This window comes from Lonchura striata, chromosome 1 (assembly GCF_050655825.1).
Source record: "Lonchura striata isolate lonStrDom1 chromosome 1, ASM5065582v1, whole genome shotgun sequence".
Taxonomy (NCBI): Eukaryota; Metazoa; Chordata; class Aves; order Passeriformes; family Estrildidae; genus Lonchura; species Lonchura striata.
The window spans coordinates 12814093-12833509 of NC_140703.1; the positions used below are offsets into that span (position 1 = coordinate 12814093).

Below are 19417 nucleotides of genomic sequence, written 5' to 3' on the forward strand. Positions count from 1 at the left end.
TTAGTACCACAGAGCACTACTGACAAATGGCTATCGTGCACAAGCAATAAACTAATAAAAACAATTCTCATTACAAGTTCAAGGTGATGAAGAAAAAAAAAAAGAAACTGCCAAATTAATTAATAATCTATTAATGCAGAGAAAATTCCCAGAGTGCATATTCAGGTTGTTTTTTCCCACCAGGCAAAGTCTGTCCACTAATTAATATTTTTCAGCTCATGTCACTGCTTGAGTACCCAAAGCGTGACTCGATAATTAACAGGAAATTCACATCCTAAAGCAAACTAATCAATATTAATGTCACTGAGCATGGCAAACTGATCTTACCTCTGCTATGGTTATGCATTCTGGGTGCAAGGTATTAATCATGTGATTGGCCAGCATCAGGTAACACAAAGCATCTTCATCCACATGCAGGCCAAAATATTCATTGTAATCTCCACTGAACCCTGTGCCTAATAAGACAAGAAGTTTTAAAAGACACAGTCAAGTTTTATTTAGAAAACACATGTATTTCACTCAATATTTCATTTTATAAACACAGAATGCATTAATGATTTTCCATCTATCATCATTGCAACAAAGCAAGGAAATTAGCAAATCTGGATTTTTTTTGATCATTCACAAAATATCCTGAGCTGGAAGAGACTCATCAGGATCAGAGTCCAAGTCCTGGCCTTGCACAGGACCATCCTCCAGAATCACACCCTGTATCATCCAGGTGTTTTAGGAATCTTCTGACCTGTTTGTGCCAGCTGTGTTGTGCTCCCATCCAGCCATCCACTGGGCCACTCGAGCCACAGGACTCATCCCACTGGTTTTGCTTATGCCAACCATGTCAATACCCTAGGACTGGGCTAAAGCTTTGAGCTCCTCTATCTTTGTTCCTCATGTGTGTGCTGGTACAGAAACACTTCAGTGTCATTTATTATAGCTGAGACCTTGTGGAGCAGATTGAGGGATCTTCCTAGTGCTTCTGTCTCCAAGTTTTGGGTGTGCCATCCCACTGTTCATCACCAGCAAGCCTGGTTTTGTCCCTTTCCCCTTCTCACCTAGTTTCAAGCTCTACCAATAAGGCCCTCTAGCTCCTGTGCTAAACCCCTTTTTCTCCCCCTGAGAAACAGTGGACTGTAGAGCACTATTTCCACAGCAAGAGAGCTGCAACAGGAGGGCTGAGATCAGAGCTGATAAATGCTCACCAATGCCGTGGTGGTGGTACAACATCGACGTTACACCGTCAAACCGGAATCCATCGAAGCGATAGTCTTCAATCCACATCCTCAAATTAGACAGAAGGAATCTCAGGACTTCCCAGCTGAAATAACATCAGCATAAGTTTGTTAAGCCTTAAAAACCTTGGGATCAACTAGAGCTCCTTTTACTATGTCCTCCACTTGCATATGTGGCACTTGTATTGTACATTTTACTACTTTAATGACTTCTTCCCCGTTTTTCATTAAGCTTTCCCTAAAAGATTTGTCTTTAAGTCTTTCTCTTTTTACTGCACAAAATCTTAAGACTGGAGATAGGTTAGTAAAAACTCTCAACTATCTACATAGACATCTAACAGGGTAGTGTCTGAATGCATATACTATATTCTACTACCCAAACTTGCTGGTGTAATTTTCCTTTCCCTCTCTAAAGATGAGTACTCTCTGTGGGAAAAGATGTTATAGAAAAGGAATTAAAATTTTAATAGGCAAGAACTTTTCTCCAAGATTTTATGGATTAATAGCAATTTTTAGGCATAATTGAAAAGCTGCCTTTCCCAATTAATAACAAATCATGTCACCAGCAGAATACCAAATCACCTACTAAGTTGCAAATTTACACATTTGAAAAGTAAACCAAAGGAAAGCTGAGGAGGTATATTTTGAAGTTCAGAACACCCGGAATGTGGCGTAACACACACACACACACACATGCACAAAGCATGGAGATGAAATCAAAATATAAAAGAAGTTCCAAAATGAACAAGCATGTGGAAACATTCATGAACAGATTTTGATATTAAGGAATAAAATAGTTCCATGAGCATTTGCCTACTATTCATCACTTTCTCTCCCTAGGCATTGGTCTCTGTAGCTTCAAAAGACATCCACCTTCTTTTCACCCTCCATGGCACAGCCTTCTCTGACACCCTCATGTGCATCTCCTGCAATTCACAGCTCTAAAGAGCTCACCCACCTCAAACAGCCAACACATGATGTAGGGAAACTGGTTTTACCCACATCTTCCATGTTTGCCAATGTTACGATTCCTCTCTAACCAGTTTCCCAAGACAGCATAGCTACAACTCCACTTCCTAACTAGCTTCTGTTGAGAGAAAAGCCCAGCAGCAGGCAAGGTCTCTGCTGGGTGAGACAGAAGGGGTAACGTTGTACAAATCACACCTATGCACATGGCAGGCATAGGTTAGCGAAGGGGATCCTTCCTACCTTTTATTTAACAGACAACAGAAACGGTAATTTCAGGAAGAAATTATGATACATGGAAAAAATTCCATTTTGACAAACAAATGTCACCACTTTCCTACCTCCAAAAAACTTGTTCATATGAAGGACACTTTAAGTCCTGAGTAAGTGGTATTAGAAGAAAAGATGGGAGACTATGGACACACTATAAAGTCAAATCCTGATCTCACTAAGTAGTCAATTCTTATTAACTTCCATAGAATTTTAATATTTCTCCTCCTTTCTGCATACACTGCACAGAGATACACATTTGTGCATATAAAGACAGAAATATTACCAGATCAAAATCTCAAAATTCAGGAAATGTTAATCAGCTCACTGTGAATTCCCTCAGTTCAACACTCTCCTGGGCATGCATTACATGACAAGATTTTTTTTTTTTTTGTTGCTGCTACACTCCCCTGCTTCAAATCATCCAATTCACAAGTTAACAAGACACTAGGAAGATCTCAGGAGCTTGTCTGAAGAACCTTTCATATATTTATTAGTTCTCAGGTAAGACGGTTTGCAGAGAATGAACAAGATTGAGATTGCTCTGATATTGAAAGGGATAGAGAAGTATCAAAAGTCCTACAAACTGACAAACTGGTCACAAAAAAAGCAATTTTGTGCAAATGTTTGCTCTATCTTTTTCTGACTCAGCATGAAATTCACAGGAAGCTATTTTTCCTGCAAGCTAAATACTGTAAGAAAAGAGCACAGCATTTTAGCAAATAAAAATAGCATCTCACACAGAATTAGGATAATACATGCACAAAGTACATTAATTACTACAAGCACCATCCAAACTTAAAAGTTATTTCTTCTCATTACAAACTTCTTGACTTTGTAACCTTAAAGTCCTTAAGACGGTGAAGAAGATTTGTACATTTGTAAAACATGCACAGAAGTCTCAAAATGGATAACAAATGTAATTTTTTCCACCATTGTTGGCATTGAAGATTGATATTTGGGAAAAGATGGAGAACCAGCATGAACATAAATTGTAATGACTTTTAGATGAAAAAGTGACAGCAATAAGAACAAACAAGATGAATTTGTTGCACCAAAGTATTCATAAGAAAATTTATGAGATCGAAAACCTGAGTAGGAGCAGCAGATGTTTTCCAAGCATCTGATTGCACATGGGAGAGAAGATAATAAATAAGTAAATAATAATATTATCACTGATTTTAGTCTAAATTTGGAAAAAATCAGCTTGACTTTTAGAGAGATAAAAGAAACAAAAAACATATTGACTTTTAGAGAGATAACTACACAGCTCCGAAGCACAAACCAGAATAACAGATTTTTTGAGACATGCAAATCACACAAACCATACAGAGGTTCATTCTTTTCATCCAAGTCAATTTGTTCATGGGAGCAGCAATATTAGACACAGAAGTTGACAGAACAAATAACTTTGCAGAAAGTCAGCAGAGGCCAAAATTGAAGAGGCATAATTGAGATGCATTCACTGCAGAGGCAGTAATTCAGGACCATTTCTAAAACTGTACATTCTTGTATTTTCCAGAAAGATATGGAAACAGGATAGCCTTCATTAGGAATGTGATTTCTTCTGGAAAAGTGCCATATCTTAAGTTATATCCTAAAAATCTCTCATTTCTGCATATTACAAAATTGATGAAGTTCTTTCATTGCATGCATGATCAAAGACAGGACGGTTATGCTGTATCATCATTAAGGAATAGAATGATTTACAGTGTAAAAAAATGAAGCAATTCAGAATTCACTCAGATACTCAAAACAAAGAAGGTCTTTGCAGAAGAGTAATACTGGATTTTTTTTCCTTCATCCTTAGATCCCATAGCTCATTTATTAAAAACAGATTTCTTGTTTGAAAAAGTGAAATGAGCACATCTACCTAGATGACCTGGTTTCATGAGGTGATGAGAAATTTAACAACTTTCCTATACTAGGTCAGCAGAAAACCTATGAAATTGCTTATAAGACACACTCGTTATTTACTTTTTTCCTCTATACTAAAAAAAAGCAAAATAATGATTCACCATAAGCATTTTAAATTCCAGTCCACGATGAACATGAAATATTTAGATGCAAGCAATGAATTTAAACCAGTTAATTTTGTCACTATGGACAAAAAATAATATTGGCTGTGTCTAATACAGTTTGAAGATGTAATTCTTGAACAATATTAATGTTGACCTTCAGGAATTGCATTTATTAATATGTACTGGAGAACTGCTGACCTTATAAGAATCTAGACTTTTATGATGATATTCCTGTTTCAGTTCTTAGTGCTTAATTAACTTAAGACATAGTAGCACTGAACTGCTAAATCATTATTTCTCAAACTATCCCCAAACATTTCAACAGCTGACTGGCTTAAATTCAATCAGAAGATTGCTAAACAAAGAAATTGGCATTAAGTCTAATAAATACATTGCTAACTGCAATGCTAACTTCCAGGAAATCTGGTACAAGTTATTTTATAGCCTAAGCATCTAGATATAATACAGAGATGTTCTTTTTTCACCACTGCTTATGAGCATAGAGCAGTTTCCCTGTTACTTTGATGCACTTTGTTTGACTGAAATTATACAAAACAGCAACCAGTCTTATCCTATTTGGAAAATAACAACAGCAACAATAAAGCCCTTTGTATTTCAACCTCCTTAATTTATCACAAGTAATTCCCCTCTGTCATCTGCATAAAATCATTGCCAAGATGCCAAGTCCTCTTCAGCCATAAGGGGATGAGAAGCTGAAGCAGTGTGGCAGTGCCTGTTTAAACCAAAGGACAAGACTGACTCCCAGCATGACACTGCCCTTAACACCCACACTCCAGTTACTCTGAGCAGCATTCCATGGCAACATACCCAGCTCTATCAGACATGATAAAGTCTTTAACAGACCCAAAGAACTTCTGTCTAGAAATCCAAACTGCACCATGTTTCCAAAACAGACTGTGCAGACAACAAAGAGCTGTTCCTCTTGAGGCATATGCCTACCTGGGAGCAGAAGGGGTCAGTGGTGACACATCATTTCACCTACATCAGTCCCCAGAAGAGACAGAATCAGTGAATTAACTTCTAAATCCACAAAGAGGGTTTTATGCTTAACTACAGAAATTGAGGATTTATTGATATGCCAACATAATTACAAAGCCAATAATATTATATAATTACATACTATATCAAATAAGTTATTGAAACTAAAGTTTTCTCTAACAGTTAAAAAAAAAATGGATACTTTTATCAATAGTTGTGTTCTTTGCTTAAGCCTTAGCATCCCATTCCCTGCATTAAAATTTCAAGGCCAGCCTTCAGGAAAAAAGTCCATATTTATTTAAGTAGTACTCTGAAAATGTCATGAAAAATCAAAGGGAAAGGACTATTTTCGAATTTCGAAGCATTTGTTCAAGTAAAGATCGGAAGTTCTTTCACAAACTAAATCATATTGACTTCTTTTCGGCAAAAGTGAATAGTGGTAAATTAACTGGATGCAGGGTTGCACAATTACTTCTGTGCCTTTTGGTGGACAAAACTCCCAATTCTTCATAAACCACAGAAAAATATATATATATATTATATGTGTACTATATCGACTCATAGAATGGTTTAGGTTGGACAAGACCTCCAAGACCATTGAGCACAACTATTAACAGCACAGTGTTCACTACTAAGCCATGTCCCTGTGTGTGCCACATCCATACATTTTTAACACTGCTAGGCATGGCTCTTCCACCACTCCCCTGGGCAGCCTGTCACACATGCTCACTCTTCCAGTGAAGACATTCTTCCTGATATAGAATCTTGAGGCCATGCTCTCTTGTCCTGCCACTTGCTGCCTGGGAGAAGAGACCCTCCCCACCATGCTACACCCTCCTGGCAGGAAGTTGTAGAGACCAGTAAGGTCTCCCCTGAACCTTCTTTTCTCCAAACTAAATAGTCTGAGTTCCCTCAGCTATTTTTCATAGGAGAAGCAATTTGGCTTTATATATATATTTCTATATTTATATATGTGTATATATATGTGTATGTGTATATGCATGTATATAAATATACATATATACTAATATATATTATACATAATCTGCATTATGTTTTATATATCTACCCTTTTCTATTTAAAAATTCTAATAAGCAGAGCACTGCTTATAATGTAGCTTTCTTTGGTTTGGTTTGTTTTGAGAGCGAACAAGAGCAGCAGCTTTGAAGATGCAGAGGGTTTTCCATTTCAGTTAAATTTGGAATTCTAGAGTGCCACACCAGACAACAGGCTTTCTGCAACCATTAATCCTAATGCCCATAAATCCACTGCTATGTAGGGAGAAAGCACTTTTTTTCAATAGGCTGTAAACAATATAATAGCACTAAGCATTTATTAGACTTATGGACTCAGAGTCAGTAATTACTTTGGCAAAATGAATTCTTGGAAACAAGCACATTGTTTATTAACATAGAACCAGTAGTTCTGAAGTGTTCATTGAAGTATTTTAACATTTTTCCCCTCAAAATTCTACTTCCTCTCTTGGTACAAAGCAATGCCATATAGCAAGATGAAACAAGAGTTTCCCAATTTTTGATTGCTTAGACATTTGATCAATGCTCTGAAAAGACACTTCATTTTAATTGTGCAGGTTAATTCTGCATCACCTCTCTCTCATATTTTGCCAATGAATTAAACATGTTTATGAATATATTCACACAACTTTCCTGAAATGCCATTTGCACAAAAAGAAATTTTCTCCTCAAATGAACTATGGATTAAAATAACATGAAAGTAAGCAGCAGCATCCTAGGCTTACATTTTTCTGGCTAGTCCTATCCCCACTTGGTAAGAGTAAACTAGTATCAAATAAGGCATTCAGTTATTTGCCCTATAAAATGGAAGCAATAATTCAAATACTACTCAGCAAAGGTTATGTCCTGCAAAATGTGAATATAAGAACAGCCTTGGAGGCAAAGCAGGTAGGTACTTATTGTAATGAAATGTAATACTCTTGATGTTTTTTGCTCAGTGGGCTTCCTGAGGTAAATAGAAAAGAAACCAAGTAAGTCTGAAAGCAATTACCTGCAGTTTTAAGAGAGCCTGCAAGGCATACGCATTTAAAAATAAAGTATCAAAAGAATATTACAAAACTCTTAAGTGCTGATAAAGCCTACATGGATTTCAGCTGAGATTTGGATAAATCAGCATTTGTCCCACTTATATTCTACTCAAGCAAACTTTACACTAATAAAATAAAATCCTTGAGAGTATTTAAAATTGTATTCCCCCAAAATAAACTTCTTAGACAATATTATGTTTGTTTGGTCATATAATCAACTCTGCACATTTGGAAACAAAATTTGCTGTTCTACAAAATACAACTAAATCACAACTTTAAAGATGTACTGTCAGAATTTGCAAACAATTTAATGCAATTTATGATTTCCATAATTAAACAGTAGTTTTCTGTTTAAACACTGAATTTGCTTTCAAAGTAAGTCTAAATGTAGTGCACAAATAGCTATAAACTATTACAGATCAGGTGACTTGATTTTAAACAGACCACTATCCTGAACTTCTCCCAGTAAACGGCACCAGAGTTGAGATGGGGACTGGTAAAGAATCAAGTGTCAAGGGAGATTTAACTACGTTGTTGTTGTTGAGGTTCTTTTTCTCCCCAGAAATAGTATGCTATTATATATGTATAAGAATAGACAAGAATTATCCTCAACTTTCTTTATTCCCTATATAGGAAAACAAAATCACACTCAAAATCAATTAATTCCATTAGCAGTGACAAAAATATTAACTACCTGGCCAATTGTTAACATTTTTAGCTCTACTTTCTAAAAACTATCTTATTAAAAGCCTGAAACAGTGCTTTCTATAAACCTAATTTCATTTTTTTACTTTAAAATACTGGTTCCCTAATTTATGCTTATATAAGTGACTTCAAAGGGACACTGAGAATAAAAATCTTTAAAGCATTTGTATTATGCCTGTACCTTCAAAATGCAAATACAAACTATTCTAATTTGAATTCAGGTGCATTATTTTTTTCTAATGCTAATGACTAGCAACCGGTATTTAAGCAGCCAAGAAGCAGAATTCTTCACAAGCGAGAACATTTTGAAAAATCCCAAATAAAAGCACGGGAGAAGTGAAGTAAGACCAGACCTCTGCCCTTGAGAAAATTCCAGCATTAATACAAACATATCATCAAATATCTGCTTTTCCTAAAAGTTAGAGAGCACTGATGAATGAAAAGTTTTCTCTGTACAGATGATGCCAAATCATAGTTGCTGCAGTGGTGTGAAGCTCAAGTTCACCTATACCACGATACCTCATACAATAATATATCAATCTACCATTCAGTATCCACATTCTACTGCAATTTTTTTTTAAGTAATTACCTTGAAATTCCCAAATCAAAACTTTAATCCTCAAGTAACAAAGCATGTCAGTTGCTTTCTATGTTCACATAGCAAAATCAACTTCATAAGGAATATGAGTTATTATCACAGAGAAGACTGAAAAGGGGGCAAACTTATGCATTTTACCAACCTAGGACATCACCTCAGAAGATATTACTGAATATCCTTTTACTTTAGAGCCTCAGCAACCAGCACACTGAATCCCTGAAGACTTAGTTGCCTGTCTATATTTTATTGACTGAAAGTCTATCCTTCCCTTCATCCCAACCACGCAGTTGGTAGCAATTCCAAATCTATAGAAGGACAATAAAATTTTAAGATGAGTGAAAGTGTTCATTATCAGTGATCATCCAGTACAGACAACACAGGAAGCTTCAGAGATACTGACTCCATGTCTTGAATGGTAATCTACTGATTTCTAACCCCAGGGAAGCAGGGGCTAAGGGAAGTTCACACTTTATATTAGCTTATACAAAGCTTAGATTACTTCCTCTCTTGCTTCCAGATTTTATCCTCAGCATCAGCAATTGCTCTGGATAGAGTCCAAAATGTTCCTTTCAGCACCATGGGATGAGACTGCTGAGTTTCATGACAGAGTTTGGCACAGAGGGCAGAAATGTTTGTACAATGAACTATTACCTTCACAGAAAAACTTCCAGCGAAAAGCTTGAAGAGCCTGAAGACTGTCTTAGATCATTGCCAGCATGAGATTCAGGGAATCTGCAAGGGGAATGAGTCACCTGGCAAAGCTGACCCAGGCATGCAGCAGACCCCTTTCTCTTTGAGGAAGCACAGAATGCAAAGCTGTTGCATTTCCAAAAACCAGCACAGGAGATCAGAAGTACAGGGTTCATATCAAATAGAAATCCTTCCTTAAGCACAGCACAGTATTTCTCTCTTTGCTGCACTTTTTGAAGTTACATTCCTCAAAAGTGTAATTAAAGAAAGTGATTAGCTCAGATTGGGCTGTGCCAATAGAGTTGTGAACTTGCAAATATACTTTCTGTATGTTTCATAAATACTTTTTTATCTAAGAGACCTGAAAAACAGGTTTGTATTCCAAGACACCTAGTTTTTAATCTCAATTTCTTACTACATATTGTCATTTCAACTATATAATTTGTATTTCATGAAGATAAATATGAGAACAACAAGCACATTTATGACAGATTGTGACTGTAGCTTTGCTTAGTAAAATACATGGCAGAATTATTACTTGAATAATCTCTGGAATAAATACCTACAATGTAATTCTTGTATTGATTCAGTTATACTTTATTTTATCCATTATTCTATTTTTCCAGCATTATGCACCTATTTTAAAACCTTTTGTGACCTGAACACATTTTAACATGCCCACCATCTTCTTTAAGCACCAAATTTGTAAACTTCACAAAAGACAGATCGGAAAGACATTGTGCCAAAATGCATTCAGTTATATTCCCACTAATTCGGCGAAATGAAATTTTGACAATGGAAACCTCAGATAGTATCTTGAACATATTGAGAGAAGAATTAGTGTCCTTAGATAGAATTTACAAAAAGTATATTCAGCTGCCTAAACCTTACTTAGAAAGTTGTTGACGAACAACACATTCCTCTACATTTGCAAAAGCTCTGAGTACTGTATTTACATTTTTAAGTCAACAATGGAATGGCAACTCGCACAACAAGGCAATAGAAGGCTTTGATAGTTTTAAATCAACCTCTGTTCTTCTACAATAACAGGTTAGAGTACAAGATCTTGTACAAGAACACAGAATGATCTGTGTCCAAAGGGACCTTAGGGATTATCTGGTCACAACACTCCTGTGGGAAATAATAAAGATATGAAGATTTTTAGAAAGTTAGGAAAGTATGTATTAGAAACAGAATAGAGAATTAGCTGTAACTACAAAGTTTGAAAGTAGATAAAGTTACAATAGTATAGTAAGGATAATAAATAATAGTTCAAGTTTTAGTTAAGAGAGACTTGAATATTACAGAAAAACGTTCAGTAATATAGTAAAAGGATTTAAGTTTAATAATGGTGTACTGTTAATAGAAAAAAAATAAATATTGGGCAAAGTAAGTGTATGTAATTTAGTAGTTTTGTTTTGTTTGTGAGATAAAAATAAGTATACTAACACATCCCCTTGCCATGGGCAGAGACATCACCAGCTTGGAGTCCTGTGCAAACTGGGGCATCCACAGCCTGTCTGGACAACCTCTTTGCTGTCTCATCACTCTCCTCATGAAAACTTCTGTTCTTATGTCTTTCCTTATGATCTAAATCCACCTTTCCAGTTTAAAACCATTGCTCCATGTCCTCCTACCTGTGTCCTGTCCTGCATCCCTTCCCTCAAGCCAGTCAGCCACACCACACAGTTTGGTGCCATCCACAAAATTTAATCCCAGTAAGTTCCTTAGAGACTCCACTTGTTACTAATCTCCATTTGGAAATCATAATCTACCAGTATATTCCATGCATTGGAAACGTGTTTCTTTTTAACACTAAGGTCTTTTACTGAAATGCCCTGATTTTTAACACAAATGAAATCAACTATTCCTACTACAGATATCCTTTATTTCAGATAATATTTCAGTGCAACTATTACTGATCCTAACTTATGTGGCAGCAGAATGATAGCAACTTTTAATTAAAATATAGCTGATGTGGAAACTTCATAATATTACAGAAAACAAGTTTTGTTGTCTAAACCAGGACAGAATACAAAGAAAACTAAAGCTAAGACTCTCTGAAATAGTTTAAAACAAGTTTGCCCTTGCATATATTGACAATCGAGCACTGCTGGCAAATGAGCTGCTCAAGCCTCGGACTCTAATCAAATGTTTCTGGTTTTCCAAATTTGGGTGAGGATGGTTCTGTGCTAAGAGCAATTGTTGTTGCAACCTACAAAACATTTTCCCTTTCCAGTACACAATTAATGAGTTTATAAGAATGCTATTTTGCACTACTTTCTGTAAGTTGCTACCTTTTTTACCCAATTTGTTAGCTGGATAAGAATTAGAAGGAACATCGAGCTTTTCAGCTGTTTCCCATTTCCTGACAGACTTCCAGTTTCCTCCCCAATTAATCCAATGAGAAAATAATTACCTTGAAATTTCTTATAACAAAGTCAAAGTAGATTTTCATATTTTCCAATGCCCCTAGCCAAGAAGGTGTTGGCAAAGGAAGCCTGGAAACATTGATAATGTAAATTTTAGTGCTTCATAGTTGACTTTTTTCCTCCACTTTGTTAATCACCTACAGGGCTTAAGCATCCACCCTAGAATAGCCCCTAATTTGTGGGAAGAAAAATAATAAAATTTTAGATTTCAGGGTAGTAAACAGTCTAAAAAATCCCAGCTAATAAACACTAAACACTTGAATCAGAAAATGGGGAGAAATAGCAATGGAAAATTTTTGGGATTTTTTTTCTCGACTGTTTGGCTGATTAATTACTCCAATTCACAGATTCTTTGAACATAGAAACTATCTATGAAATCTTAAAGGTAAGAGTTAAATTTAATCAAGAAAAAGGAAATTTCAAGAAGTCATTATTCCTAAAACCAGAAGTATATACAATGTTTTGAAAGATTATGCTATTTGGTTCCTTAAACATCAGCTTTTAGAACTTGTTTCTGAATGTTCAAGCTCAGTCCATTTAAAACTAAATAAATTAAAATAAATCTGTTATATTTATGACATAACTCATAATAAGAAATGTTTTTGTCTCATAGCTGTAACTACATTTACAGTCACAAAATGTCATTCAGACAAACTTAACACTTGAAGCCAGTGAAGTATATATATTTCCTTTGTGTGAAAAATTCTATTTATTATTGTTATTATTTACCAGCCTGACTAACTTGGTGTCAAATAAGTGAAACAATAACTTAAATAGTTTTTTACCCTTTCTTTTTTTTTTTTTTTTTTTGCCTTTGGGCAAGAAGGGAAGGGAAGGAAGACAAGGGAGGGAATTTAGCACTGCTTCCACCTGCTTGCAAAAGGTCAGAGTATGAAAATGTAATACTGTACTCATAGGGGGATTTCACTTCCAGTTGTGGTTTAATAACAAATGGATACTTTCCTCAAAAAACATCAATTTCTCTATTACTCTACTAGAGAACTGTCTTAGAAAATTTAGATATACTACTAATAATAAGCCTGTGCTAAAATGCATTCTAAAATATCATGCCCTAATCAAAGGTGTGCTACACTGCAATCAAAATGTTGCTAAATAAAACAGCAAGAGGAGAAAAAGTGACTCTGAAGCACTGAATAAAAAACTAAGGTACACTGCCAATTTCTCTGAAGCTTTATGGACTAAAAGCAAAGGCTGTCCACTCTTTTTTTTTTTTTTTTTTGACAAAGAGAAAGGAAAATGGCCTCGCTCCACATAATGAAATGACAAATTCTGTGGTGTTTACATAAATCCCTGCAGCCAAGAAGAGGCAATCTTACATGTTTAGTTAATCAGGAAAGTGACAACAGTCATTACTTTATTTTCTTCACATATCTTAAAGGAATAAAGAATAAAAATAAAGACCACAAAGAGAATTCTTCTCTTCATTGTGAAGCCTTTTGATAAATACACTCAGTTAAACCTTTTTTGTGCAATGACTAAATTATAGATACAAAAAATTCCATACTCTTACTTAATAATTCTTCAGAAAACTTTATACTCAGCTCTTTGTTTGAACAAATTAAGTTGCCTCCTACAGAAAAAATTACGAGAGCACATAGTAGTTACTATGGATGTACTTTTTCATTCTTGTTTATTTGTTCACATGTATCTATCCTTAAAACTACACTTGACAGGACTTAATTACTGTGCAGTAACACTAAATAAATCAAGGGGTAAGGTCTACAAAGTATTACTTGTACACTTGCGTTCCTCTGCCCGAAATAAACTCATTAATTGGAGTAGAATAACTTAGAAAAACTTGTGTCAACTACCTAAATTATCTATTAATTTATCACACGGGTAATTAATTTCTTTTTCCCCCAAATAACTTTATACCAATTTTCAAGAGCTGACAAGGAACTGTAATATAGATACATACAAATATTGGGTAAAGAGATAGCCCCCTTATCACCCCAGGGATGAACCAGGACAAAGATGTTTGATTGCAGTTCTCATGGCAAACTAGCAAGAATTCTATAAAGATACTTTTATTTTTTTTTTACAAGAAACTGCTCAAAGCAAATCCATGGGGAAAGTAGCCAAGGAAATACAGTATGCTTTTAAAAAACACCAAAAACCACAAACCACTCTTTTTCCTGACCTGGAATAGAACAATTTGCTTTGTTCCCAGGGATAGAGTATCTTCCTTATCTATTAAGACACTTTTGACATGATACACTATTTCAGTTCTTGTAACTACATCAGCCAAAATAGAGCCAAAAGCTGCTCCCCGTCCATCCACTACTCCTATAATGGGAACAGTAGAACTATTTTTAAAAACTTCTTTATAATTTCACCAATAATTTCTTAAGTATCAACTCTAAAAAAAATTATTTCGATAACAACATTTTCAAAGTCATTCTGGCATTTAAATAACCCCTACAGAAAACATTCATATACAGCTGAGTATGTCCTTATAAAAATCCCTAAATTTTAGCATGCTATCTCCAGTACAGTCCCATCCCAAGCTGAATCTCAGTCAATGGCTACTGGTGGGAAAGAATTTGTTTGGACAGAGACAGCTACTCCCTGAAGCAGCAGCCTGCCCAGCTCTGTTGTATGCATTGCTCTCTATCTCCACTTCCAATCACCTTCTAGAGACAGGAACTTTTGTCTTTTTGCCATTTTCAAGAAAACATGGCATCCCTTTCCAGACTGTAAGTAATATATCAGATCAACATAATTATTTGCAGATTATTTCTGCTCTGTTGGCCATACATACACTACTGACTTTTGGAAATCTTACAGCATTTTGATTGTTTTCTACTCTGTAGACATTGCTATTAATTGATTTTTTTTTTCCCTTGTTATTTATTTTATGGTCTCTCCAGTGAGCTTTCAAAAAATAGATTTCATGTGCATCTGCACTTTATACAGCATGTACATAATAGAATCAAAAAACCCCAAACAATTGTCTTAATGTTTCCATCTTCTTTCCCTGCTATGAGTTGTACCATGCCTAATTTTCCTCCAGACTTGAATTTCTTTGGATAGAACCCTATTAGAAGAAAGTCAACATCCCTCATTTCATTTGTGGATTCTTCTCAAATTTATACAAATCATCAGCTTTTATTCCAGCACATTCTTCTATTCGTAACAGATGCTGCCCATGTAAACTGCTGCAGCAATCACTTAAGAACGCTGTGGAAGTTGTCAATTCAAGTGTGGATTACTAAATGCAAAATCATTATTGCATTTAGACTGATGCAAAATTATTTTCTGCAATGTGTGGAATCTTAGCTAATTTTAGATATTTATTGAAATATCATAAATAACTTCATATAAATGTGACTGCATTTATTCAAGATATGAGTGAATTTAATTGGCTACAAGTGGTCACCTCTATATTTCAAAATGTGCTACCTGACAAAATTTAGAACAATTGACTGCAACTTCCCAGTGTGCCTGTCTTCACATCTCAATATCTTGCTTTATCACTGTACCACTTTCTGTGCAGCTACATTTTAGAAACTTCACACAAAGCTGTGAATGCTATGTTGGAGGTTAATTTGGGAAACTGGACACTTCAAAGAAAGCTACATGGATTCTTATGTGAAGCTCTCAGTTTTAAAGCACCTATGGATTTAGAACTTCACAGTCTGTTATACCAAATACAGTACAGTAAGACAATTAAGCTTGTTTAACTAAAAACTTTAAAAATTAAGAAATAAAGCAATTATACAGCAGCTCTTGACTGCATATACTATAAATCAGACGATCGTGGCTGAAACTGTTATTTTTTGCACTATTAACAATTTTTCTGATTACATTGCAGTAAGTTCCTTTGTATCATATCTTCTGTGAATGCTTTCAGTAATCATTCCCTTCAAAAAAGGCAATTTATAAACTGCAATGCCCCCATACTTGCAAGTGTTTGCTTAGTGGAATTTACAATGATGATTGAAAGAGAAAAGAAAAAGAAACAAGGATTTTTAGGCATGAAAGGTCTTAAACTTTCAGGTTTAAATTTTATAAAGTATTTTTATACTGTCACAGTCACCATCAAAATCCAGTCTGCTAGAAGCAGAGTGTTAAGGAACATAGGCAGACAGTGGTTTTAAAGACAATATTTAATCAAAATAATTACATTTATGGGGGGTGATGGGAATAATAAAAATCTCACTATTATGCTGCATGCAGTGCTTCCTTAAAACAGTCATTAAGAAATAATCTTTGACAGCCAAATGAAATTCCAATGCATATTATGCAGATTTTTAAATACAGAGCTTTCCTAAACTAATTTGGTAGAGGAAGACTGGCAGGAAATGAATTAAAATCAGCACAGCTTTATGTTTTACATAATGAAACATAACTTACATCCTTGTTCTATTGTAATTACCCTAGAATCAACAATACACCAAAAAGACATCACATGACTGAGAACCTCTCTCACTGTCAACTCTCACTGCATTATCTTTAGTCTAGCTGGAATTATGGCCAAAGAATCTCCCCAGTGAAAACATATTTGTGACAACCATGGCATGGCAATGGATGTTCTTACTAGTGCCTAAAAAGAGCTGGGAAAATGCCACCTGCACCTGCTAAATCCTCAGAAGCTGCAGAAGAAAAAGCTTCAGTTCTTACACTCTGGGAAGGCAACTGGATATGATTCACTAATTATGTTCAAGCTATCCCTGCTTGCTTTTCCCTCTCCTCTTCCTGTCCTAAACTATGTCCCAAAACCTGCACAGCTTAAGCTTCTAAGAAAATTCCTTAGCTGAGAGAAAACTGAAATCTTTACATTAGAACTAGGCAAGATAAGAAAGGCAAAGGTACAGACAGTTTTTTTAGGAGCACTAAGATTCAAAAGGAAGAACATGGCAAGGTGAAGAACAGTGAAGAGGCCAACCCAGTCCCATCAAGGGTCTGTGACAAGTAGTAGCAGTCTCCTTTCACACAGCTGACTGACACCTGCCTGGCCAGCAGAATCTCTTCAGGTATCATCTCACAAGCAATGAGTGTCCTGGCAGCCTTTAAATCCTATCTATCCTTTGTGTGCATTAAGCTTGCAGTCAAATCTTTGCACTCTAAAACGTGTGTCAATAAAGGGCCCCTGAGGTGGATGGCAAGAACATACACAATGTGTTATCTGCAGTCGGTATCTCATGCTCATCTGACAATTTTCCTTAGGAGCATTAGTCAAGGAACCAGAATCTCTCACACCATAGTACTCCACAGAACATCAACTTAAATCTATTTAAAATGCTAATGGTGTAAGCAATAAAGAGTAGCAGAGAACCCATTTCATCCTGAAAACTGTTGCAAACCATGGGGATGCTTGCAAAGAAGGCAACAAGTCTTTACCTGAACTGATATTAAGAATTCATCACTGAATTGAAAGTAAACAAAACCAAAAGTATTCTGAGCAGCTATGTTTAGAGAATTTTGAGCCCAGACAGGTACCTTTACTAACCAAACACTAAACTCTGAAAGATTTGTATTCCAATTCATTCCATCTACAATCATCACCTCAGTGGCAGATAAAGACTGGCAAAGTAGTCAGAAGAAAGAAAAACAATTTGGGTGAATAACAGCTGTTTAAGGAAGAGCTAAACACCAAGGCTGCTGAAGATGTTAGAGGATAAACATGTCTTTAAACAGTCAGATCCTGAAGTCAAGCAAAATCAGTGAATCTTTTCCCCTCAGACTATACAGTGTAAGGTTTATGCAGGATTTAAACACTGGGTGGCAGAAAAGGCCACTGTCTCAGCATCCAAACATAGGTGGATGTTTTAGATGCAGGAGAGCATTTGAGATACCTGCCCGAGGCTGGACCACAGGACAAGGGAAAAAAGCTTCAGGTGACCCACCCCACTCCGGAGGGGCAAGCTGGGGAAGAGGCCACCTACACCAGAACAAAGACACAAGCTTCAACACCTGGCAGCTGCCAGGTTTCTGCAGCACTGACAGCAAGGCTAAAAGCAGTTTCTGAGCTATGGCAGTTTATAACACACATAAAGAAAAACTGAATTTAAAAAAAAAAAGAAACAAAAAAGTAAAAGGTACTGAGCTATAATCAGCTGTTCCACCAGCAGTTCAGAAGACTGAGCTGGAGAGAACATCTGGACTAGCAGCAGGGGACTAGCAAGTCATCTGTTGCCCTGATGTAAAGCTGTGGCTCATGGGACAAAGTGTTTATTATACACTCTAAACCCTACCTGTAGCATTTCAAAGCACATTTGGCATGGATGTCACTTGAAACTTCATGAAACTTAATAGGAGATTTCTTCCATTACGTAGCTTAGTTATGATTTTTAACCCCAAAAATATGGACACAACATCCTGTCTTAAAAAAGCCTAGAAAACAGGCCACAGAAAAGGTCTAAAGGAAACACTGGGACATCTGCTGGCCCCAAATCTTTGCAACCAATATCATCTCTTACTGATCATACTGCTGCATTCAAGAAACCTGGATTAATTACAATTAAAACTATATTGTAAAATCTATGACTGACCTTTGCAGCAAATGCTTCTCCTAGACTCTGAAATAACTTAAAATTTTGCTTAAGTGCTCAGGTGAAAAGCTTCATAGTATGAAAAAAATTTAAAAAATAAATCAAACTAAAACCTCCCTAAAAAAACCCAAACAAACAACAACAAAAAAGTAATTTTAATTTTACCATTATTCCTAAAGGCTCATAGAAATATGTAATTATACCTACTGACATTCAGAATTGGATTAAGACAGAATAGAATCCAACAAAGTCTGATGAAAAGGCAGAAAAAGCCTTAAAAGTCAAAACAATGCTCTCAGAGCTCAACAAGTCTAGAAGGGTAACATCATTTACACATTCTATTAATGCAGTGCTGTGGAAAAATCTTTACTAGGTCATATCTTGTTCTCAATTATTTTTGAATTGTTTTGCCTGATTGTTATTTTAGACACATTTGCTATTTGGAAAAATGAAATTAAATTAAAACACAATAAACCACTTTAGTTGTGATCCCACCTGGTCTCCAGGATCTACAATATCACTTCTAATGAACCTGGCAGCTGAATAATCTTTGAATATGATTTTAGGAGGAAAAAATACGTACATTTTGCTTGTGCAAAATTAATTACAAGTAGAATCCTTACGTAAGATGGGAGGGTGTTTACATGTATTCCAAGAAAGCTACCTTTAACAGGAACACAACAGAGACCATTAATTTCCTCCAAAATTAACTGTACAGTGCCAACTAGTACCAGTCCAGAGCTTCTAGCACCCCTTTTATACTAAAGCATTTCCCTGTCATGAATTCAGGGCTAGAAAAGTCATATTATTAAAAAGGAACAAAAGCAAATTATGTAAAAGCTAGGTTTTCAACAGAAAATGTTAAAATCAACTGCAATTCTCACTGAAGCTTTGTGATTCTGGTTTTTGGGTTGGTTGCTGAGGGAAAC

At 35.7% G+C, this 19417-nt stretch overlaps 1 protein-coding gene across 5 annotated transcripts in view; it reads right to left on the reverse strand.

The window, feature by feature from the left end:
• Nucleotides 1-19417, reverse strand: part of GBE1 (1,4-alpha-glucan branching enzyme 1) — a 138544-nt gene that overhangs the window by 53115 nt on the left and 66012 nt on the right. For all 5 annotated transcript variants that reach the window (XM_031505937.3, XM_085557296.1, XM_085557102.1 and 2 more), the window contains exons 8-9: nucleotides 1200-1315; nucleotides 328-455 (exon numbers count right to left, since the gene is read on the reverse strand). In XM_031505937.3, the coding sequence (XP_031361797.2) occupies nucleotides 328-455; nucleotides 1200-1315 (244 nt within the window). The remainder of the gene's footprint in view (nucleotides 1-327; nucleotides 456-1199; nucleotides 1316-19417) is intronic.